Source organism: Ornithorhynchus anatinus, chromosome 9 (genome assembly GCF_004115215.2).
Source record: "Ornithorhynchus anatinus isolate Pmale09 chromosome 9, mOrnAna1.pri.v4, whole genome shotgun sequence".
Classification (NCBI taxonomy): domain Eukaryota; kingdom Metazoa; phylum Chordata; class Mammalia; order Monotremata; family Ornithorhynchidae; genus Ornithorhynchus; species Ornithorhynchus anatinus.
In genome coordinates, this window is record NC_041736.1 from 948,370 (window position 1) to 972,104 (window position 23,735).

At 52.7% G+C, this 23,735-nt stretch overlaps 1 protein-coding gene across 1 annotated transcript; it reads left to right on the forward strand.

Annotated features, from left to right (window-relative positions):
• Nucleotides 1–13,972: 13,972 nt before the first annotated feature.
• LOC100080018 (histamine N-methyltransferase-like) lies at nt 13,973–23,049 on the forward strand. The gene is made up of 6 exons (XM_007669486.3): nt 13,973–14,229; nt 15,360–15,412; nt 19,682–19,789; nt 20,249–20,379; nt 20,782–20,875; nt 22,299–23,049. Exons 1-6 carry the CDS (start codon nt 14,093–14,095, stop codon nt 22,652–22,654), a joined length of 879 nt encoding a protein of 292 aa, XP_007667676.2. The 5' UTR covers nt 13,973–14,092; the 3' UTR covers nt 22,655–23,049.
• Nucleotides 23,050–23,735: the final 686 nt, after the last annotated feature.

Here is a 23,735-nt window from a genome sequence, read left to right on the forward strand (position 1 = left end):
CTGCTCAGAGCAGGGAGGACCTGGAGGGGCCACTGGGGGCCAGACCCTCCATCCTGCCCAGCCTCTGGCCACTACTGGAGACTTCACTCTGTTTGGGATGGGATCAGCACAAGTGCTGGAAAAAATCTTCTGACCTGCTTCTCTCTAGCCAGTGTGGTCTGTCACAATTCACATCTACCATTTTTCCCATAGATTAACAGCTCTGCGAAGGTGGGGACATGGCTTTTCCTTCTCTATTCTCGCTAAGCACCTCGTACAGCACCTTGCACTCAGTAGGTACAGCATTCTGCACTGAATAGGCACCCAGATAATAATAATAACAATAATAGCACTTAATACAGCACCTGGCACATAGGAAGTGCTTAACAAATACTATTATTATCATTACTTAGCATATCTGGGCCTCATTTACCTCATCTGTATAATGGGGATTAAGACTCTGAGTCCCATTTGGGTCATGGACTGTATCCCATCTGATTAGCTTGTCTGTACTCCAGAGCTTAGTACAGTGCCTCGTACAGAGTAAGCGCTTTAACAAATACTATTAAAAAAAGATTTCTGAATTAAACACCAGAGGTCAGTGTAGGCCTAGTCATTAGAATGAGCTATTAATTTTGGTTTTCCCCACCTGGGAATAATGAAAAACATATCAAGGTCCGGTGCTTGATTAAATACACAGATCGGTTCCAATACATGAGCACAATCGGAGCCATTTGCCTTACAACAAACACAGCTCATTAGAGATGGATGAATGCAGCCTAGTGGAAAGAGTCCATGCCTGGGAGTTAGAGGACCTGGGTTCTAATCCTGGTTCCCCGGCTTGTCAGCCATAGAGCCTTGGGGAAGTCACTTAATTTATCTGTGCCTCAGTTACCTCATCTTTAAAATAGGGATTAAGGCTGTGAGCTTCCTTTGGGACAGGGAGTCTGTCCAATCTGATTATCTGGTAGCTACCTCCCACAGTGCTGTACCTGGCACATAAAAAGTGCTTAACAAATACCCTTAAAAAATGCATTAGTGGGCAAATCCTCTATTTGCCCCTCAGGGCTGTATCCAACTGGGGCCATATCCAGGGCTATAACTGGGTTCCAGAACCAGGGGCTGCAACTGGAGCCACTAAGTAAACGCCAAAGGTGCTTTTTACAGTGAGGATGGACAGGCTGTATTCACATCAAAAGGTTGACAGGGTCATGAAAATCAAAGTTCTGGAATGAAGTGAGTCTTCTAGCATTGAAGCTGTCCAGACCACCACTCAGCTCTGCTGATGGGTTGGGCTGGCACAGGAGGAGATTGGGAGACAGCAGTGGTTACCCAAGCAGCTGCTGTATGGGGATTGAAACTGGGAAAGCAAAATCAAGGAGGGCAGAGGAAACGTATCAAGAACATGGGAAAACAAAGCCTGAGACTCAGCTGGATCGCTGCCTCCCAGCTGGGAACTGGTGGAAGTCAGTCACTGGGGAGAGGCCAGCGTGGAGCGCTGCTAGTAAGGAGGGAGTGCCCCTTTTCCAACAAGAGCTTTTTTAAGGATCCAGAGACAGGAGGCAAAGTGAGCAGTATGCTAGGGGCTGAAAACAGCAAATGTGACAGGACAACAAGAGGCTGTGCGTGTGTGCGCCTGTGTGTGTTTCAGGCACAGTGTGCCTGAGACACGGATCCCACCTTTCCAGCCACACTATCCCCCCCCTTCCCTCCGCATTGGACTTCACCTTCAGTTGTGTCATTTCTGAGGATAAAGGACAAGTGTGTATGAGTGTTTGTGTGTGTGTGTGTCCACGTGCCTATGTAGCTGGGCCCTTCCTGAAAACGGTGACCAAATTTTGTAGGCGATGACATGACAGACTTCCTGTTGGGGCCTGCACAGCTTGTCTGAAGCCCCTAGTGCTTTGTTGCACATTGGTGCCCTCTCCAAACTCTGCTTTCCAGTGGTCTCTCTGCCCCCCATCCCACCTCCCATCCGCTGGACCCCTCAGATGCTCACAAGCTCAACAGTGGGGAACTGGAGCTGCTGAGCCACCTGGGGGCAAAGGTAATAATGGTAATAATAATAATAATGGGATTGTTAAATGCTTACTGTGTGCCAGGCAATGTACTAAGCACTGAGGTGGATGCAAGCAAATCGGCTTGGACACATTCCCTCTCCTACCAAGGGACTCACAGTCTTAATTCCCATTTTTACAGATGAGGTAACTGAGGCGCAGAGAAGTGAAGTGGCTTGCCCAAGGCCACCCAGCAGACAAGAGGTGGAACTGGGATTAGAACCCATGACCTTCTGAATCCCAGGCCCATGCTCTATCCACTTCGCAAAGCTGCTCCTTGGAGAATTACTCCTCTGTAAGACTTCTCTTGATATTCCAATGGCCCTGCCTCTGGATGGGAATTTTTCCCACTCCAGAACCCACCAGCTGGAAAGGAATTGGTTACAATCAAGATTGTTTTGTCTTTCAAGGTTGGAATGTGCAGAGGTTGCAGCTGCTCAAGTCCATCTGGTCAAGAATTCCTGAAAAGCAGGATGTGACCTTCCCCCCCCCCCCCGTTCGCACCTCTCTTCTCTTCTCCCTCACAGCTCCTTTGGAGTCAGAGTCCTTCCTCAGAACAACCATCTGAATGTACCTTTTTTTAACAATAATAGTGGTATTTATTAAGGGCTTATTGTGGACCAAGCAACCTGTTAAATGCTGGGATAGTTATGAGATAATCAAGTCAAATGTAATCTCAATCCATCTTGGATGGCTCACAGTCGAAGTAGAAGAGAGAACAGGTAATGAATCCCCATTTTACAGATGAGGATGCTGAAGCATAGGAAAGTTAAGTGACATGCCCTAGGCCATACAGCATCGCATAGCCCCTCCATGTCAGCCACTGTGCTCGGGATGGTCTAGGACACAGACTGGACACAATCTCTGTCCCACTTGGGGCTCACAATCCTAATCCCCATTTAACAGATGAAGTAACTGAGGCACAAAGAAGTTAAGTGACTTTCCCAAGGTCACATAGCAGACAGAACCGGGATTGATAATTCTAAAAATAATAATAATGACTGTGGTATTTGCTAAGTGCTTTCTATGCACCAGGCACTGTACTAAGTCCTGGGGTAGATAAAAACTAATCAGGTTGGGCACAGTTCCTGTCCCACAGCCTTTATTTTACAGATGAGTTAACTGAGCCACCTAGAAGTTAAGTGACTTGCCCAAGGTCAAAAAGCAGATAAGTGGCAGAGCTGAGTTTAGAGCCTGGGTCCTTCTGACTCCCAGGCCCCATTCTATCCATGAGGTCATGCTGCTTTCAGTGAAGGTCATTATTACCTTCAGTCTTCCTAATCAGCCATGGTTACCTCTGGACTGGAGGAGGGCAGCCCCTCTGCTGCCTGTGCTGCCCAGCTGACCCGCTGACCTCTGTGGCAGTGTCTCCCAGCCATCCTGGGGACCCTCAAACCAGGCACAGCCTCATCAAGGAAATGCTTTTTAGGAAGCTGGAGCAGGGATAACCCTCCATTTGGCATCAATCCTTCCTGGATTGATGATTTGACTCCTGAAAAGGAGTGAGTGATCAGAGCTCTGAATAAAATGCAGCCTGCAGGGGAGGAGAGTCTGTCGAGCCTCCAGCCTCCCCCACAGTGCTTGCCCAGAGGACAAGTCCCTGGAGATGCTTTTGATGCCTGTTTATTTGTTTTGTTGTCTGCCTCCCCCCTTCTAGACTATGAGCCCATTGTGGGCAGGGATTGTCTCTCTTGCTGAATTGTACTTTCCAAGTGCTTAGTACAGTGCTCTGCCTACAGTAAGTGCTCAATAAATATGATTGAATGAATGAATGAATCTGGGCTCCAGGTTTGAGTCCCATATTAACCACGGGCCTGTTTTCATTCAATAGTATTTATTGAGCACTTACTATGTGCAGAGCACTGTACTAAGTGCTTGTAATTTACAATTTGGCAACAGATAGAGACAATCCCTGCCCAAAGATGGGCTCACAGTCTCATTTGACCTCTCTAAGCCCCAGAATCCTCATCTGTAAAATGGAAATAAGATACCAGCCCTTCCTCCTTCTTAGACTGTGAGTTCCAGCTGGGACAGTAACTCTGCCTGATCTGGTTAGTCAAAGTCACGTCAGAATTAGCCCAGTGCTTGGCTCCTTGTGAACTCTTGGTAAACGCTATAATTATTATTATCCAGATCAACTACCAAAAGACATTTTCTACTCATCAGCTCATAGGAATGCTGGAAGGTGGAAATGGGCAGAGAATGAACAGAACTGGAGCTCAGAGCAGCCAGATTGTCTTAGAAAGAGAGGAGTCGCTGCAATGCCAGAAGGGTAGGGCTGGAAGAGTGCTGGAACAGAAGCCACTGGGCTATGCCAGGCTTGGTCGCCTGAAGACGGTGGACAGGGAGCAAGGTTAGTCCAAGGGCACTGTATTGCCATAATGTGACTTATAGTTGGGAGCTCAGGGAGAACGGGGATTCTCCCTTCCATCTTCCTGTCAGCCTCTTACTCAGGCACTCGTGTGGAATAAACACCTTCCGAGAAAGCAGGACCCGATTCACACTTCCCCTTGGCGACTTGGGCTTCCCTCTGTCCAGAGCAGGCTTTGAATCCCAGAGAGGTGAGAGGATTACCAGGTGCTCGTTATATGCTGAGCACTGTGCTTAAACTCTGAGGGGAGCTCCAGCAATCTGTCTGCTCTCTCTTAACAGAGTGGGCTCTGGGGTGGGAGATGGTGAGGACAGGAACCCTGACAGGAGGATGTGTGAGGACTGTGGCTCTGTGGAGGAGTTGGCAGGTCATGGGAGTGGAGATGGGGGTTGATACGGAAGGTGAAACCAACCCTCTTTCTCTTCCTTCCACTCCAGCACTATTCCAACCATTCAGCCAGTCCCTTCTTCCTGCCTCTACGCTGACTCTACTCCAACATCCCCCCTCCTCTTTCTTCTAGTGCCATTACTGCTCTAACCACAACCAATCCCTTCCTCTCTCCTCCATGCCAACACTATTCCAACATCCCCCTTCCTCTTTCCTCCATGCTGACATCCCCTTTTCTCTTTCTTCCACATCAACACTTTTCCAGCATTCCCCCTCCTCTTCTCGTTCCCTTCCAGCCATGGTTCTGCTTGTCTGCCCCTGCCACTGCTAAAAGCAGGGGGGTTTGAGCCTGGTCCAAGCTGGAAAGGGACTCCGTGAAACAGCAGAAGGCATCGATGAGACTACCTGTCCCTGAGAGAGAACAAATGACAACAAAGGCTGCATTTGGGGAAGGGAAGGGAAAGGAGATGGAGGGGAAATTGGAGTAAGCAGATTTAGGTTCTGACTTCCCTGTCTAAACCCTCCCATCCATATCACTTATACACCTGGTTCTGTTCTTTGATATTCACCCCTCTTGCAGCCACTCATATGTACCTATCCATCTGCAATTTATTTTAATGTTTTTCTCCCCCTCCAGATTAAGTTCGTTGTGGGCAAGGGTCTTCTCTGCCATCTTTTTGGTAGTGTACTCTCTCAAGCCCTTAGTACAGTGCTCTGTATACAGGGCGTGTCCAATAAATACCATTAATTTGTTTCTTGCCAAGAAACAAAAGCAAGAGGGATGTTGCTACAGTGGTTTAAAGAAATAAAAGTCAGAATGTGAGTTTATTGACAATAGAGGCTAAATTTCTGCACAGATTGTCATTTCTGCCTGGTGACCTAAATGTAGGTTGATAAGAATCTGTGGAAAAAAAGTTATATTTTTAGATGATGTTCTTCAAAGCTTCCTGACGACCCACTTTCTTAGGGGTTCATCAACTAATTGCCCCCATAACACTTTCAATTGTGTTTCAATTCCATATTCCATTTGCTTATTTTTTCTAAAATTTTATTGTTACTAATTGCATTTTTTCCCTCTGGATGTGGCACTGACAGATTCAGGGAGCTGACGGGTATTAAGCAGCTTGAGAAGTAGCATGGCCTAGTGGATACAGCGCGGGCCCAGAAGTCAAAAGGACTTGGGTTCTAATCCTCGTTCTGCCACTCGCCTGCTGTGCGACCTTGGTCAAGTCACTTAACTTCTCTGTGTCTCAGTTCCCTCATATGTAATTATGGGGATTAAAGACTGTTCCCACAGTCTTAATTCTCATATTTATATATGAGGGAACTGAGAGGCTTGTGTGGAACAGGGACTGTGTCCAACCTGATTAGCTTGTATTTATTCCAGTGCTTAGAACAGTGCCTGGCACATAGGAAATGCTTAACAAATACCATTATTATTATTATTATTATTATTATCAGGATTTGCCCCAGACTGAAGGTCTGGATGCAGTACCTAGCCCTGACCCAACACCATAGCTGCACCAGCAGCGTTTGGGGAAAAATGGACAACTATAGGCACCTGGACAGAGCCCTGGGCCTGGCCAGACAGCTATGGAGGACAGGTCGGCCCTGCAGGAGGCCATCAGAAATGGGATGGCAGTTTTAGAACTGAGACTTCGAGAAGGTCGAGACCCCATGAGGGAGAAGGGAAAGCAGCATCAGACACCCTGGGAACAAGCACAGAAATGCAGTGGAGGAGGTTCTTCATAGGCATGGAAACTGAAAATTGAGCTTCATCTGCCCCTTGAAGGCTGGGATTGTGTCTACCAACTGTATCGAACTGTAATCTCCCAAGCACTCAGTGGAGTGTCCTGCAAGTAATAAGCACTCAATAAATCCAATCGATAGATCAGCCACACCCACGTGCACTGATAAAATCCCAAGGTTGGGCCTCACCTTCAAGCCTGTAGGGCAGTTGTGTGTAAGTGTGATTGTATAAATTGAGACAGACTCTGTACGCTCACTTGCCTTCATTCTCAAGCCTCCAGTTCCACCTCCCATCTCAGCGAGGAGGTGCCTCTCCAGAAGGCGAGGCTTGGGAAAAGGTGCTGTGAACTGTCTCCATTTGGACCTTGCTCAGGGTGGAGTAACTCATGGGGCCTTGCCTAAAGCAAGGGAGGTAAGTTCCTGGTAAACCGAGCCCCAGAAAGTGGACATTGCAGCCCTGCATCCACCCCCTTATGAAGTACTCAAACCTTTCCAAATCAGGGGCACTGCCCAGAAGGGGCAAGTGGGTGCTATCCTAGCAGTGGTCAAATACAGCCTGTGGTGCCATGTCCAGTGAATAAGTTGCACAGACTGATTATCGAGAACAGTGTTTGACACATTGAAAGCGCTTAACAAATATTAATAATAATGATGTTGATGATGATAAAAATAATGATAATTTATTGGCCCTTGTCCCAAGGTTAACCCGGAGTACCCACCATCTCAAGGTCAAATGCTATCTCGTGACTGCCCGAGCCAGCAAGGCAGAACTTGGAAGTGTGGGTGGTATACTGTCCCCACAACCAAACCACCAGTTTGACAGCCCGGGCCGGGAATACAGAAGGTGTCCCTCGCTCCCGGAACCAATCAAATTAGGTGTGGAGGACGGAGGAGGGAGGAGATTGGATAAACTGAGGCTGGAAGCTGTAATGGCCTGGGAGCCCAGGTAATAAATACCTGCAGCCCCTGGCCTTCTGTGCAGTGGATCAAAACTCACAGCAGCCAGCTGCGGGTCACCTCTGCTCAGAATGTGAGATGCTCACACTGCCTGCACCAAATGAGGAGCCGTGGGATGGGTGAGTGTCCGGCTGAACGTTCGTGGGGCTGGAAGCTGGGCGCTTCACCACAGGTGGGTAATGCATAAGTGGATTCCTCCCAAGTGGGAAGCATTTGTGGGTGGGAGCTAACTGCCTCACCACGTGTGAACAAAGCCTAAATGAATTCTTCTTGGATGGGACCTGGGTGTTTTGGAGCCGTGGGATGGGTGAGTGTCCGGCTGAACGCTCATGGGGCTGGAAGCTGGGTGCTTCGCCACAGATGGGTAACGTATAAGTGGATACCTCCCAAGTGGGAGGCGTTCATGGGTGGGAGCTAGCCGTCTCACCATGTGCGAACAAAACATAAGTGAATTCCTCCTGGGTGGGACCTGGGTGTTTTGCCACACGTGAGTAACATAAATATAATCCTCCCGATAGGAAAGCTCTAATATCATTAAATAACCATTTTCCTTCCCAAAGGGGCCTCCTGAAAGGGAGGTTCAATTCGCTGCATCCAAAATCATTTAACAATTTAATTCTCCTCACAGAATAAATTATGTATAAAACTCAGGCTTTCTGACCCCGGTCTCTCTCTCTCGCCACTCCAATTCCCAAATGAACCCGTCCCCAAGCGACAGGTGACACTCCTGAAGTGACCAGATTCTGGGGGAAGGTTGAAGGGTCCTGGTGGAGAGGGAATCTCGAAGGGAGAAGAGCAGAGAAGAAGCTGGGAAAAGAGAGAAAGAGGGAGAGTTAGAGGGAGGAAGAAAGCCAGAGCAAGAAGGAGAAGGTCCAAGGAGGGAGGGTGGAGAGAGGTGAGGGAGATTACTGTCCACATCCACTGTTCTCTGCTGCCCTCATTCAGGCTGTGGGAGCAGAAATGCTGGGAGATGTGCCACAGGGGTCGGCAGGGCCCGTGACTGCACCAAATGACCAGGCCTGCCTGTTGATCCAGAACATTCTGGGGGAATGAGAGACATGCCCTTCTGGCCACCCCACCAGACACCCCTCCAGCCACCTCTAGAGCCTACACAAAAGACCCCACCAGTCCAGCCAAAGTGGGATCCCAATGGGCTGAAGTAGGAAAGAGAGCCCTCAAATTGGTATCATCCGGGACATCTGGACATCTGGGGGTACATCTGATCATGTTAGCCTAGCCTTAACCCCAGACCCAAATCCTAACTTCAATTCCACCTAAAATCCTACTCTGTAAAGCCTAACTCAGGCCTCAGCTGAGGATTTGTCTACCCTGACAACCATCTCCAGGGCTTAGCTGGGGAGTGGACTGGCTCCCCACTTTTGGATGGGGAGGAGGTCCACAACCTCCACCTGCTGGGGTGTGTGCGTTGTCGGAAAAGGGCCAGTACTGCACCTGCTTCAGATCTGGCTTTTCTCTCCTCTGGGGGAGAATGGACAGCTGCAGGTTGCTCTCAGAAAAGGAAAGGGGTGTCCTGCCTCAGGCCTGAGTGGCCAGACCATGACCTCCCTCTCTCCTGGCAATAACTGGGGTGAGGGGCATCCAACAGTTTTTTAGGGGCCATTTTCCACCACCAGTTTGGGAGAGGGGACCCCTTCCAAACTCCCAAAGAGCAGAGCGAAGACCCCTGGCAGCAGCTCCCATTGTAGCCCACAGGCATTGGTAGTAGGTGGGCTGTAGGAATTCTGTTCAGGTGATTGGTCAACTTTCGGTTCACTGTGGCTAAGAACTCTCAGCCAGACTTGTCTGCATGGACTGGCCAGGTTATCGACTTAGCAACTCTTATGGGATTTTTGGTCTCCAGGCGTCCCAGTCAGCCTGCCAGTTGTGCCAGCCGGCGGGTGGCTGGACTGCGGGGCGTAGCTCCTCTCCCTTACCCCCAGCTTCCCCGAGGTGTTCCTTGGACCAGGCTTCGGTCCAGACGGTGGTGTTTACAGCACCTGGATCTGGGCTGCTCACTAGGGTTAAAGTCTCTGGGTCTGGGCTGCTCACTGGGGCTGGGATTGGGCTGCTCTCTGGGGCTAAACCTGGGCTCTGGGGCCCGTATCTGGCACTGGGGTCCCACTGAGCATCACAGGCCGGGACTGGGGGGAGCTGCAGGTTCCCACGTTCCCTTGTTTGGAAATACTCCTGGGTGTGGGCTGGCTCCCTGCCTGAGGGAGGAGGGTCCCCACCCAGGCTTTCTGATCCCTGCCCTGATTAAAACTGTGAACCCCATGTGGGACAGGGATTGTGTCTGATCTGATTACTTTAGTAATCAGTGTTCAGTGCTTAGAACAGTGCTTAGCACAAAGTAAGTGCTAGAAGCAGCATGGCATAGTGGCTAGAGCACGGGCCTGGGAGTCAGAAGGTTATGGGTTCTAATCCCGGCTTCCCCCCTCTCTGTTGTGTGATCTTGGGCAAGTCATTTCACTGCTCTGTGCCTCAGTTTCCTCAACTGCAAAACAGGACTCAGTGCCTGTTCTCCCTCCTACTTAGACTGTGAGTCCCATGTGGGAGGGTGAACCTTGTCCAACCTAATGAAGGTAACTACCCCAGAGCTTAGTATAGTGTTTTACATATAGTAAGTGCTAAAAAAAATAATAAATAATAATAAGTAGGCAGAGAGGGGCTGGCAGGTGATTGATCGAATGGCTGACTGATTGATCGATTGGATGGAGAAAAGAAGGGGGAAGGGAGAAGTCAGTGACTTGGATTCCTTATCAGCCTGATTGAACTGCTCAGAAGTTCCAAAGTCTGTTCGGAGAACTAGGTGAGCGAGACTGAAACAGTGGCTTTGGCCCCACATCTAGAGCCTTGAGGCCCTGGCCCCATCTCCCCACAGTTGGAATCTCAAGACCCAGGCCCCATTGCCCACAGCTGGAACCCCTAGGCCCCGGCCCCACCGCCCACAGCTTGGGGCAGAAGCTGGAGTCCATGGGAAGTTCTGGAAACTGTGGGAGGGGCTGCAGATTGGTGCTGGCACTGGCATCCACTCAGGCTGGCATTCAGCTCTGACCCAGTTCAGTGGCCATTTCGGTGCTCCCAGAGCTGCCAGGCACTGCCCCGGTCATACCACATTTGCGGTGTGCCTGCAGCAGAGCCAACTATGCCCCGTTACCCAGGACAACCCTGGGCCAGCCAGATCTCCCTCATGCCCTACCACTCTCAACCAAGTCTCTTGTCCGGAACAGGGGCGAGAGCCTGCTTGCTCCTCCAGCTCCGGGGCCCCACGATTCCTGCTGCCTCCATCGCAAAGGGGCCTGGCTCCAGCAGACAAGGAAGGAGGGTAGTCTCAGGGTGCATGGTCAAAGGGGCAGCCATCCTGGAAATTTGCTACTTGAGTCCCTCAGTTTGGGAAGGTCACCTGTGTCCAGGGGACGGGAGGATGGGGTGCTGGCTCTGGAGCAAGGAGGGGGGCAGGGATCCCCCCGGAGACATGCCCTAAATTTGGGACAACTTCCATAGGACATCACTGCATCATATTGGAGAAGCAGCGTGACTTAGTGGAAAGAGCCCGGCCTTGGGAGTCCGAGGCTGTGGGTTCGAATTCTGACTCCACCACTTGTCAGCTGCGTGACTTTGGGTAAGTCAGTTCACTTCTCTGTGCCTCAGTTCCCTCATCTGTAAAATGGGGGTGAAGACTGTGAGCCCCACGTGGGACAACCTGATTCCCCTGTGTCTACCCCAGCGCTTAGAACAGTGCTCTGCACATAGTAAACGCTTAACAAATACCAACATTATTATTATTATAACCTTGTATACACCCCAGCATTTAGAACAGTGCTCGGCACATAGTAAGCACTTAACAAATACCATCATTATAATTATTATATTGCATGTCCAGCATAATGCCTGCAGCATTTCATGCACCTGTGTGAACACCACCTCGAGGAGGCAATCCCACCTCAGAGCGGCCAAATGTTTCCTTGTCTCCGGCACTGATCTGTGCGCCTACTGTTCACTGAGCACTGTGCATGATGCCTGATGGGTGCAGAGAACTGAACTGGGCTCCTGCTGTGTGCTGAACATTATCCAGGGTGCATGATGTGTGCCAGCTGCCTGCAGAATGCTGTACTGGGTGCCTATTCGTGGAGTACTGCACTGGTTGTCTGTTGTATGCCGAGCACTGTACTGCGCACCTACTGTGTACAGAGTGCTATCCAGGGAGCCTGGTGTTTGCATAGGTACATATCTATCATTCTATTTATTGATATTAATGTCTGTTTACTTGTTTTGATGTGCATATATCTATAATTCTATTTATAATGTTGCTATTAATGCCGGTTCACTTATTTTGATGTCTGTCTCTCCCTTTCTAGACGGTGAGCCCATTGTGGGTAGAGATTGTTTCTCTCTGTTGCTGAATTGTACTTTCCAAGAGCTTAGTACAGTGCTCTGCACACAGTAAGCACTCAGTAAGATTGAAAGAATTCAGAGGGCTGTACTGGGTGCCTGTTGTATGCAGAGTACTGTACTGAGTGTTTGCTCTATACTGAACACTGTACTGGGCACTGACCATGTGCAGACCGCTATCCAAGGTGCCCGTTGGGTGCAGAGCGCTCTTTTGGGTTACTGGCATGTGGAGAGCACTGTACTGGATGGCGGCTGCTCCTCCTCCTCCTGGAGGAGGTGGCAGCTGTTTAGAAGCAGTGTGACTTAATGGAAAGAGCACAGGTTTAGGAGTCAAAGGTCGTGGGTTCTAGTCCCCGACCTGCCACTTGTCACCTGTGTGACTTTGGGCTAGTCACTTTACTTCTCTGTGCCTCAGTTCCCTCATTTGTAAAATGGGGATTAAGACTGTGAGCCCCATCTGGGACAACCTGCTTACCTTGTATCTACCCCAACGCTTGGCACTTAGTAAGTGCTTAACAAATTCCATTATTATTGTTTAGACTGTGAGCCCGTTATTGGGCAGGGATTGTCTCTATCCGTTGCCGAATTGTACACCTCCAAGTGCTTAACACAGTGCTCTGCACATAGTAAGCGCTCAATAACTACTATTGAATGAATGAATGAAGGAGGGCCGTGAAGGAGGGGTGGAACCTGATTTCCGCTGGACTATGGGCAGGCCCGCTCAGCAGCAGGCTCATCCTCTCTCTCTTTCCTCTTCCCGTGGTTCTCTGTTAGGGCAGAGCTGGTTCGGGTCCCAGCGGCCGGGCCTCCTCGGTGGGCAGAGGCCCCTCTGCCCACGCCGGGGGAGCTGCGGGAAGTGAAAGCGCTGATCTAGTGCTCAAGTAGCCGCTGCTGATTCGGTTTCAGCGGGAAGTCCCCCATCTACCTCTTCTGCCCACACCCCTTCTGCCCACCCGTTCTACCCACACCCTCTGCCCACCACCCTTCTGCCCACACCCTCTACCCACCCCTTCTGCCCACACCCTCTACCCACTCCTTCTGCCCACACCCTCTACCCACCCCTTCTGCCCACACCCTCTACCCATCCCTTCTGCCCACCCCTTCTGACCACACCCTCTACCCACCCCTTCTGCCCACACCCTATACCCATCCCTTCTGCCCACCCCCTCTACCCACCGCTTCTGCCCACCCCCTCTACCCATCCCTTCTGCCCACACCCTCTACCCACCCCTTCTACCGACACCCTCTATCCACCTCTTCTTCCCACACCTCTACCCACACCCTCTGCCCACCTCCTCTGCTCTCACCACGGCCCATCCCCTCTGCCCACCCACTTCGAGAGGGGAAAAGCGGGAGAGTGAGAGGAAAGAAGTGGAGGGGAGGGGGAACTCAGAGTGATTTTTCCTTGGCAGCCGAAGAAGGGCCCTGCTTTGGGTGTAGCGGGTTTCCCCATCACCTCTTCCGCTCGTCTCCCCCTCCCACGACCCCGCGGGCTCTGAGCGGACGCCGCCCGAGGCATTCCGGAGGCCCGGAGGCCCGGAGGCCCGGAGGCCCGGAGCGGGGCCGGCCGGGGAGCCGGGGGAGGGGAGAGGAAAGGCGGAGAGAAGACGGGAAAGGAGGGGAGGGGCGGGAGGGGAGAGGAAAGGAGGAGAGGAGAGGGGAAAGGGGGAGGAGGAGAATCGGAGGAGGAGGAAAGGGGGGGGGAGGAGGGGAGGAGAAGGGAAAGGAGGGGAGGAGAGGGGAAAGGAGGGCGGAGGAGGGGAGGGGAGGGGAGAGGAAAGAAGGAGAGGAGGAAAGGAGAGGGGAGAGGAAAGGAGAAGAGGAGGGGGAGGAGGAGGAGGAAGAGAAGGAGGGGGGGAGAGAAAAAGGGGGGAGAGGAGGGAAGGGGAGGGGAGAGGAAAGGAGGAGTGGGGAGAGGAAAGTAGGGGGAGAGATGAAAGGAGGAGAGGGGAAAGGGGGGAGGAGAAGCGGAGGGGAGAGGAGGAGGAGAAGCGGAGAAGAGGAGAGGGAGGAGGAGGAGGAGGGGAGGAGAAGGGAGGGGAGGGGAGAGGAGAGGAGAGGAGAGGAGGGGCGGGGCGGGGATCGGAGCGGGAGAAGGGAAGGAGCGGGGCGTGTCAAGGCCGGATAGTAGGAGAAGCAGAAGAGAAGACAGAGCCCCGCACGCCCCCGCCTGCCTCGCCCCGGCCGTCCACCCCCCGCCATGTCCGGAGCGGCGCGGAGCCTGCTGTCCGAGCCCGGCCGCTACATGCGCGCCTTCCGCCTCTTCCTGACCCGCTCCACCGAGCACCAGGCTATGCGGGCCTTCATCGGGGACCGCCTGCCGCCACTCCTCCACAGGTACCCACCGACCCGGACCCTGCCCGGGGGAGTCCGGGGGGACCGGGGGCATCGGGGGCACCGGGCCGGGGGCTCCGGAGCCGCTACCGACGCTGCCAACGTCGCCGGGTCCCGGCCGGCTGGTCCCGGCCTGCCGGTCCCCTCCTGCTGCAGGACGGGGGCTGACGTGGTCGGGGGAGGGCGAGGCTCTGATACCTCGGACAGAGGAACAGCCTCCCCCGGCCCCCATCGACCCCCCATCCCCATCCCAGGTGGAAGAGGTGGGAGCCCTGCAGGGAGAGGGGGTGGGGAGATTGGGGAAGGGAGAGGGAAAGAGATGAGGAAGAGAGAGCAAGGGAAAGTAGGAAAGGGGTAGGAGGAGGAGAAAGGAGGGCACGGGGGGGAGGGAGTAGGGAAAGGGGGAAGGAGAAGGGAAAGGGGAAGTGCGGGAGACGGGAAGGGGGAGGAGTTCTCTGTTTAGGGTGAGCCCCTCCTGGGGCAGGATCCGCATGTAATTCCCACATGTATACTCATTCCCAGTGCTTAATAAACACAGTAAACAGTTAAATACCTTTTCTAGCAGGGTGTCATGAAGGGAAGGTGGTTGGGTGGGCATCATGGAGAGACCACCCTAGTCCCTACTCCCTCAGAGGGAGGGTGGGTGGACCCCATGCACGAAGCCCGTGTGGACAGACGATTGGTTTGTCTCCTTCCCCTCCTCTCTCCTCCCCTCCCTCTGTTGTGATCTCCACTGTCCTGGCCAGAGGGCCTAGGGCGGGTCAACATTGGGGCCGGTAAGGAATTGTCCTGAAAAGAACAGGCCGATCCCTCATTCTGTTATTGACCTGCCTGAAGGCAGGGGCCTGGACCACATGACCTCCCAAAGCCCCTCCCAGCCCTGGGAGATTCCAGGAACAACAATTGTCACCAAGCCGATCTAGTCATAGTTCAATAAACTCTAAGCCCGCGCCTTCTCCCGGCATTCCAAAGCCACAGATCTTCCCCGACCGACCGGTGGGTTTGGGCGGGGTTTCTCCAAGGGCTTTGCTTACTCCCGGCCTGACCCTGAGCTGGTCTGGACTGCACTGCCCTGGGGCCGGGTATCCGAAGTGTCTGCCCCCCTCTCTCTCATTTGTTCTTTCCTTTTCCAGCATTGGCGAGGGAAAGGAAGAAATCAACATTCTCAGTATTGGAGGAGGTGCAGGTAAGACCCAGCTGCTTTTATGTAGGAGTTTGTGACCAGGGCTGGCCAGGGGCTGGGGTCGTGGCCATGGTGGGGCAGGGATAGAATGTGCTCCAGCCTCCACGAAAAGGCACTGGGGAGGAGAGGGAAAGCTGCACCTCAGGCCACCTGAGCCCTGGCCTCCTGTCCTGATTCTCAGCACATAGCCGTCACTGAGTATAGTGCTCTGCATCCATTCATCCATTCATTCATTCAATAGTATTTATTGAGCGCTTACTATGTGCAGAGCACTGTACTAAGCGCTTGGGATGAACAATCCACTCGCTCCACAGTATAGTGCTCTATATCCACTAGGCACTCAGTACAGTACTCTGCACACAGCAAGCATCCAGCACAGCTCTCTGCAACCAGGAGGTCCCCAGTACAGTGCCCTATACAGGATTCTGTTCTTTTTTACAGCATTCTATACAATGCTATGTACAGGATTCTGCTCTCAGTAGGTGGCCAGTTTAGTGCTCTGGGAAGCAGGGGCTCATGGATAAAGAGTAGGGGCTCGTGGCTCAGTAAGGCGGAATAGGGAGAAATACTTATCCAGTGGTTTCCCTGAACTACATGGATCAAGAGGAAGGGGAAACCATTGGAACCACCTCTAGCCAGGCTGCAGGGACTGATAAATTGAGTTCTGGATGCAAATTCCTCCCAAAGTGCTGAAGCAGCAACCATTGCCTGATCACCTTGGCTCATGCTGCTGGCAGGGCCATGGGGCACCTGAGTTCCTGCAGTTTTCACTCTGTGAAAGATATCAATCAATTAATCAATCATATTTATTGAGTGCTTACTATTTGCAGAGCAGTGTACCAAATGCTTAGGAGAATACAAATCAACAGAACTAGCAGTCACGTTCCCTGCCCATGATGAGTTTACAGTCTAGAGGGCGAGACTGACGTTAATATGAATTAATTAAAAATTAATGAATTAATATGAATTGATAAACCAAGAAATAGTTGGTTGCAAATCCCAGAGCCCTGGTGCCAAGAGAAGCAGCATGGCCTAGTGGAAAGAACCCAGCTCCATCACTTGTCTGATGCATCACCTTGGGTGAGTCACTTCAATTTTCTGTACCTCAGGAAAACAGACACTAAATCATAGTCCCTCCTACTTAGACTGTGAGACCCCTGTGGAACAGGAACTGTGTCCAACCTGATTATCTTGTATCTACCCCAGTGCTTAGTACAGTGGTTGGCACATAGAAAACGCTTAACAAGTAATATTAAAAAATCCTCCCCTGCACCTTTATTCCTAGACTGTGAGCCCTTCGAGGAGCAGAGACTGTGTCTAATTCACTCTTGTCTACTCTTTCTCAGTGTTTAGTATAGTACTCTGCACACAATAAGTATTTACTAAATGCTGGTAATAATAATTGTGGCATTTGTTAAGTGCTTACTTTGTGCCAGGCACTGTAAAAATCAGATTGAACACAGTCCCTGTCTCACTTGGGGCTCACAGTCTTAATCCCCATTTTACAGATGAGGTAACGGAGCAACAGAGAAGTAACATAATAATGTTGGTATTTGTTAAGCGCTTACTATGTGCAGAGCACTGTTCTAAGCGCTGGGGTAGACACAGGGGAATCAGGTTGTCCCACGTGGGGCTCACAGTCTTAATCCCCATTTTACAGATGAGGGAACTGAGGCACAGAGAAGTTAAGTGACTTGCCCACAGTCACACAGCTGACAAGTGGCAGAGCTGGGATTCGAACTCATGAGCCCTGACTCCAAAGCCCGTGCTCTTTCCACTGCGCCACGCTGCTTCTCTATTGGTAACCCTATTGGTAACGCTGCTTCTCTCATTGGGTAAACATGATTTACCCAAGATCACACAGCAGACAAATGTTGAAGCCGGGATTGGAACCCAGGTCCTTCTGATTCCCAAGCCCATGCTGTATCTACTAGGCCAGCTGCTTCTTCCAATATTATTACTTCATGGATCCTAGAGGGAGAGCGGAGCCGGAAACTCAGCGGGAGGTGGCCTCTGCATGGAAACTTTCCTCACTTTCTGGGATCCTTGCGAAACTTGGAGGCGGAGAGTGGGGGAGGGAGGCGAGGGGAAGCTGAATCCCTGGGAGATGGAGAAGGAGGAGCCAGCCAGCAGCTCCTCCCTCCTCCCCCCCTTACTCCCACACACATCCGTCTGCACTCGGGCCTGGTCTACTGCCTGGAGGTGAAGAGAGCCAAGGGCCAGCCCTTGTCGGGACATGGCCCTCTGCCACCAGCCCTGACCATCTCTCAGTCTCCCTGGAAGCTGGAGGGGCCGAACGGCCGGAGGGAATAGGGAGTGTTTTGGAGCTGGGATCCAGGCCACGTTCTCGGTATTGGCCGGCCCCGAGTTTAGAAACCCACAGTCAGCGTGTGCGGGCACAGATGTGACTATGCCTCCTCCTTCCCCTGCCACTACTGCCTCCCCTCAACCCCCCCTTACCACCACCTCTACCACCCCCTGCTAGGCATGCAGATTGCTTGTGTTTGATACACTTTGCCAAGAGATCACGTGTTTTACACGTTCAGAAAAGCAGACACTAAAAAAGGAAAAACCGTTCCTCACGACCTCTCCCTTGGATTTCCATGCCTAGAGGTCCAAGAGAATCAGCTCTACCCCTCCTAGGTGTGACTGGGACCCCTGGGCATTGGAAGTGGCTAGGCCAGGGTCCCTGCTGTCCAAGCACCCTCCTGCAGTCAGTCAGGGATTTATTGAGTGCTTATTGTGTGCAGGGCACTTTACTAAGCTCTTGGGAGAGTACAACAGAGCAATATAACAGACACATTCCATACCCACACAGTCTAGAGGCCAGCAGCCCAGTCCACTGTCCCTACCCCCAGGGATAGTCTGGGGGAGGCTGGGACACAGAGCCTTCACCACCCTGGCCTGTAGCTGCTCTCAGCTGCAGGGATCACAGATCACCGGCCACCCAAGGTATGTGTTGGGGAGGGGTCACCTTTTTTTAATGGAATTTGTCAAATGCTTACTTGTCCAGGGTCACAGAGCAGGCAGTGGTGGAGCTGGGATTAGAACTCAGGTCCTCTGATTCCCAGACCTGTGCTCTTTCCACTAGGCCATGCTGCTTCATCAGTTAGTGAGTATCAGAAGCCTGTCAATCAATCAGGCAATCACATTTATTTAGTGCATGCTGTGTGCAGAGCAATGTACTAAGCATTGGGTGAGTACAGTAGAGGTGGCAGACAGTCCCTGCCCTCAAGAAGCTTACGGTTCTGTGTGCAGAGCGCTGTACTAAGTGCTAGAATACATTAGAGGTAGCAGTCGGTACCATAAAAAAAAAGAGAAGCGTACCCAGGAGGTTCAGGGGTCGGGGGGACTGGTGGGCTTCCGAGTGAGGAAGGGCCAGTACCCTGAGGTTGGACAGATGTGGACTGGGAGGGGGCAGGGTTGGAGGTCACAGAAGCATGAGGGTGTGGTCAGGGTGAAAGAATGCAGTATTTCGACAAATCCCACCTCTCCAGGGCAAGACTTCCCATTGGTACTGAAGGGCAGCAAGATCAGAACCAAAGCAGGAAATATGTTTTCCCCAAGCAGGGTGTGAACACAGAGAATCCATCTCCACTGGGATCTGTGCACCCGGGAACACCAGCAGGTCCAGCAGAGTTGGAGAGGCCCATGGATAGGTGTCCATGCTGGATCACTGAGGAGAAGTCTGAAGCGTTGGATGGTCCTTGTTGAGTCATGGAGGAGAGTTGGGGATGGAGAGGGAAGAGTCAGGATCTTTGGATGATCTGGGTTGGGTTATAGAAGGAGTCAGGAATGGAAAAGGGAGAATCGGGAGCGTCAGATGGTCGGGGTTGGATTATGGGAGGAGAGTAGGGTGTTGGATGGTCAGTAGTCAGACAGTCCCCATCTCCAGCCTCATGGAGCTGTGCTGCCAGGGAGGATGCACTGATAGATGCAGAGACTTCCCTCACGTAGACCTGCCTCTCTCTTCCCTTTATCCCTTTCCTACCTGCTCTTTCCCCTCTTTCCCCTTCTCTTCCCAGTTCCCCTTTGCTCTGGGGTGATGGCGTGGAGCTCATTCTCTCTCTCTCTCTCTCTCTCACTCACTACAGTCCAGGTTGAGCTGCCTGGTCCATGCCCAGGCAGCCTGGTCACCTCTCAGGAAGGGGTTGGAGAAGGGCAGGAGAGAGGGGGTTTGCATTCTGATTCCCAGAGTCTCTGAAGGGCTTCCAGAGGAACTATGGCACCATTCTCCCACCATGTGATGCTGGTGTATCTGCTGTCTTTCAGGGGAGATTGACCTCCTGATCGTGACCCAGGTCCGCGCTCGGTACCCCGGCGTCCCAATCAACAATGAGGTGGTGGAGCCCAACGCTGAGCAAATCGTTAAGTACAAAGGTGTGTCACTCACCCGGGCCAGCTGGTCCTCCCCACTTCTCCCAACACCCGGTTTCCCCATCTCTCTGTGAGCTCTGGATGGCTCATAACATCTGCCCATTCCCCCAGCCTGCAGATACAGCGCTCTGCAAACAGTTGGTGCCCAGGACACACCGGGGATCCCAAGAGGACCGCTTTCTCTGTAGTTTTCCACGGGGCTGATGCGGCCCCATCTTTCTGGTCTGGCTGTTTTCCCACCTCACGGGGCTCTGGCCAGTGAGGGGCCCTGGATACTCATGGAGCAGAAAAGCAGGGTTCAGAATGACTCCTGGTTGCCAGCCACCCCCCACCCTCGCCCCCACCCTCATTGTGCTGGGGATTGGGGAGGGTGTCGGTGCTGAGCAAATCCAGTTGGGACTCAGAGCTGGGGATTCCCATGGGCCTGGGTGATCTGCTAGCACTCCCAATTCTGTGTGGCAGAACGTGTGGCCACAACAGCAGGCCTGGAGGGCGTCAGGTTTACCTGGCATCAGGAGACGGCTGAGGAATACCAGCACCGGACCACAGCTAGCCACCAGCTTCGCAAGTGGGACCTGATCCACCTCATCCAGGTAGGCCTGCACTGGGCCCCACTGACTCTGCAGACCCTGGCCCTGGTCACCCCACCAACGTCAGTCCTGGCCAGGCCACTGACCCTGGCTCTGGACACCTGCTAAACCGGCCAACCTGTTGACCCCGGTCAACCTGGCGATCCTGGCCATCTTGCCGGTCCTGCTAACTGTGGCCCTAGCCACCCCAACAGTTTTGGCTCTGGCCGGGTGGAGGCAGGAGGTGTGTAGGTGGGTTGGGAGGATGTGGAAGGGTAGAATTGGTGGGGGCACCCATTTTTCCATCCATATTTGGGCTCCATTGGCTCCAGCTCCACAGTGAGTGTGGGGAGCCCAAGGGAAGCCCCGTTCTTAGCCCCCACTCCTCCCGGCTCAGCTTCTCAGCCCACCTTTCCCCGTCTCCAGATGTTGTATTACGTCAAGGACATCCCAGCCACCCTCTCATTCTTCCATGGACTTCTGGACACCAATGCCAGGATTCTGATCATTCTCGTGTCAGGTGAGTCACTCTCTCAGGCTTTGTGGACTGGGGCCATATGCATGAGTGTGTTCATGTGTTTGTGTATGCACATGCCCACACACTGGGCAGGGGTAAAGGGGTTTTGACTGCCACAGTGCCCCTGCCCCAATACCTCTGCCCCCGCACCCCAAATCATCGCTGCAGCTTCTCTCACACTCTCGCTAACCTGCTGCCCAGCAGAGACCCAGAGACTCAGACCTCTCCTTGGCCCTTGTGCAGCTGGAGCCTGAGAAAGGACTATGGCCACATGTGGGCACCCTGCCTAAGCATCTCCCCCCCAGCCGGTTCTTGAAGTGGTTGTAATGGGGGCCTGCCAAGGAAATGGGGAGACTCAGAAAAGCTTCCTGGGAAAGAAATTGGCTCTTTTGAAACACAGGGGACCAGCTTTCCCACTCTAGAGGAGGCTGGGCCTGGACTGAGGGGCAGAGTGCCCAGTCTTGCCATCTAGTGGAGGGGGAGCCCCTCCTTTCTGGGGGGCTTCTTCACCTACGGTTGGCATCTTGCTTCACAGAGGTGACCTCTCCCCCACCATCTCCCCTGCCTCCCTCCTGGTCTCTCCCAGTGCTCCTCAGCATGTTTGCCATTCTTAATAATAATAATAATGTTGGTATTTGTTAAGCGCTTACTATGTGCCGAGCACTGTTCTAAGCGCTGGGGTAGACAGAGGGGAATCAGGTTGTCCCACGTGGGGCTCACAGTCTTAATCCCCATTTTACAGATGAGGGAACTGAGGCACAGAGAAGTTAAGTGACTTGCCCACAGTCACACAGCCGACAAGTGGCAGAGCTGGGATTCGAACTCATGAGCCCTGACTCCAAAGCCCATGCTCTTTCCACTGAGCCACGCTGCTTCTCTATTCTTATGCAGAAGGCACGCAGGTCCCATCATGTATGTCCATGCCATCAGTGAGGCTAGGCTGCTGAACCCTGTTTGAGAGCAATGGGCAATCTCTTACTTTCTTTGAACCAAGACAGTCCGAATATGCTCTACCCTCAAGTCATGGTATGTGGGTGGAAGGGCCTCCCTGAACCTTCTGCATCATTTCAGGTTATGGTCTGCAGGCTTAGCTTGCCTCTTGATGCTTCTGCATTATCTCGTTGAATGGCAATCAATCAATCAAATTATTGAGTGCTTACTGTGTGCAGGGCACTGAACCAAGCACTTGGGAGAGTACAGCACTACAATATAACAGACACATTCATAACCCACAATGAGTTACAGTCTAGGGGGCAATGGCAAAAACTGGATCCCTCCCTCAGCTCCAGGACTAGCCCCCATTGGCATGAGAGAGGCATTTTTAGGAGCGGTCCACCTCCCAGCCAGGAACCCCTTCTAGCAGGTTTAGCCCCACGGGCCTGCTTCCCACTCACCTCCTCCCCCACCCCCCCGGTCTGTCTGGCAGGCTCCAGTGGCTGGGCCCACCTGTGGAAGCAGTTTGGTGCCTCCCTGCCCCGGGACGATCTGTGCAAGTACATCTCTGCGGCCGACGTAGCCGCAGCCCTGGATGCCGGGGGGATGCGCTTCCAGTCTCACGAGCTCCCGTCTGACTTGGACATCTCTGACTGCTTCGTGGAAGGCAGCGGGGATGGGGAGCTGCTGCTGGACTTCTTGACCGAGACCTGCAACTTCAGCAAGGTGGTGCCGCCTGCTCTGAGAGCCGGGGTCCTGGAAGCCCTGCGGGACCCTGCATGCAGCGTCCACAGAGATGGGAAGGTTCTGTTCAATAACAACCTGGAGGCATTGATGGTGGCGCCCTGACCGGTCGGCCGGCTGCCCCCTGCTCCCCCTCCGCCAGCCCATCTCCTCCAGTATTAACCCTGCACTTGCAGAATTGTATTGGCCGGTAGTGCTTAGTGGACTTAGCTTCTCCTTTCTAACTCCCCCCGGAAATAGGTTTGGGGCAGCATTAGGGGGTCCTCAGAGCGTCCTGGAGGCGGAACTTGCCAAAAGGCAGTACTCGACGTACCGCTGGTGGCCTGTCTGCTATGGTGTTCCCTATGGTGTTTGCTCTCCTGGGATTGATTAAAAGATATTTTATGGGGGAAAGAAAAGGAAGGATGAAAGGGTTCCACTTGCCTTCCTGTTAGCTTAAGATAAGTTTGAGGTGTTTTTTAGAGGCATGATTTTCTGTTAAAGTTTGCTCTGGGGTTGAAGATGTTGTTGCAGTTTCTCCTTCTAGGTCTCCCAGCAGTTTCCTCTCTCCCCAACCTGGTGAGCTCATTTGGCAGGGTGGGTGAGGCTGCTGAATTACATATTCCCCAGGTGTGGGGGATGGAACTAGATACCCACCCCCAAAGCAAGACCCTCTTTACTCTTTCCAAGTCAGTGGGTGATGAGGACCAGTCAGTTGACGGGTTGATATAACCCCCGGTCAGTGAGAAAACCCATCTCCCCCAACTGCTGCTGTTCCTGAACAACGTTCTTGTTTGCTGGCAGCTTAACTCCTGCTCCAGAGTAGGACATTCCTCCTGATGAGATCCTGGGGGCCAGGCAGGCAGCCAATCATATGGAGGAATGGGAGATGTTGATCCTGCTGGAGCCTAGGCAGCAGCTTCAAGCCTGTGGCAGACAGGTTCTGGCAAGCAGGAGCTTGCAAGCTCTCTCCTCACGGATGCCAGGAGGGACAGGGTGAGAGGTTAGATTTAAGACCGACATCTCGGGTCTGGGAGTGTAACACCCTCCCATGCCCCCCTGGTGGGACCATGTTGGGGAAGTGGTGCCTGGGACCGCCCCAGGAGCTGTTTGATAGCAGGGAATCCCACAGACCACCAAAGAAATCGGGGGAGGGAATTAGGAGACTCTGGTCTGGTGGGTGATGGGGTTGGGCAGCTTCACATAG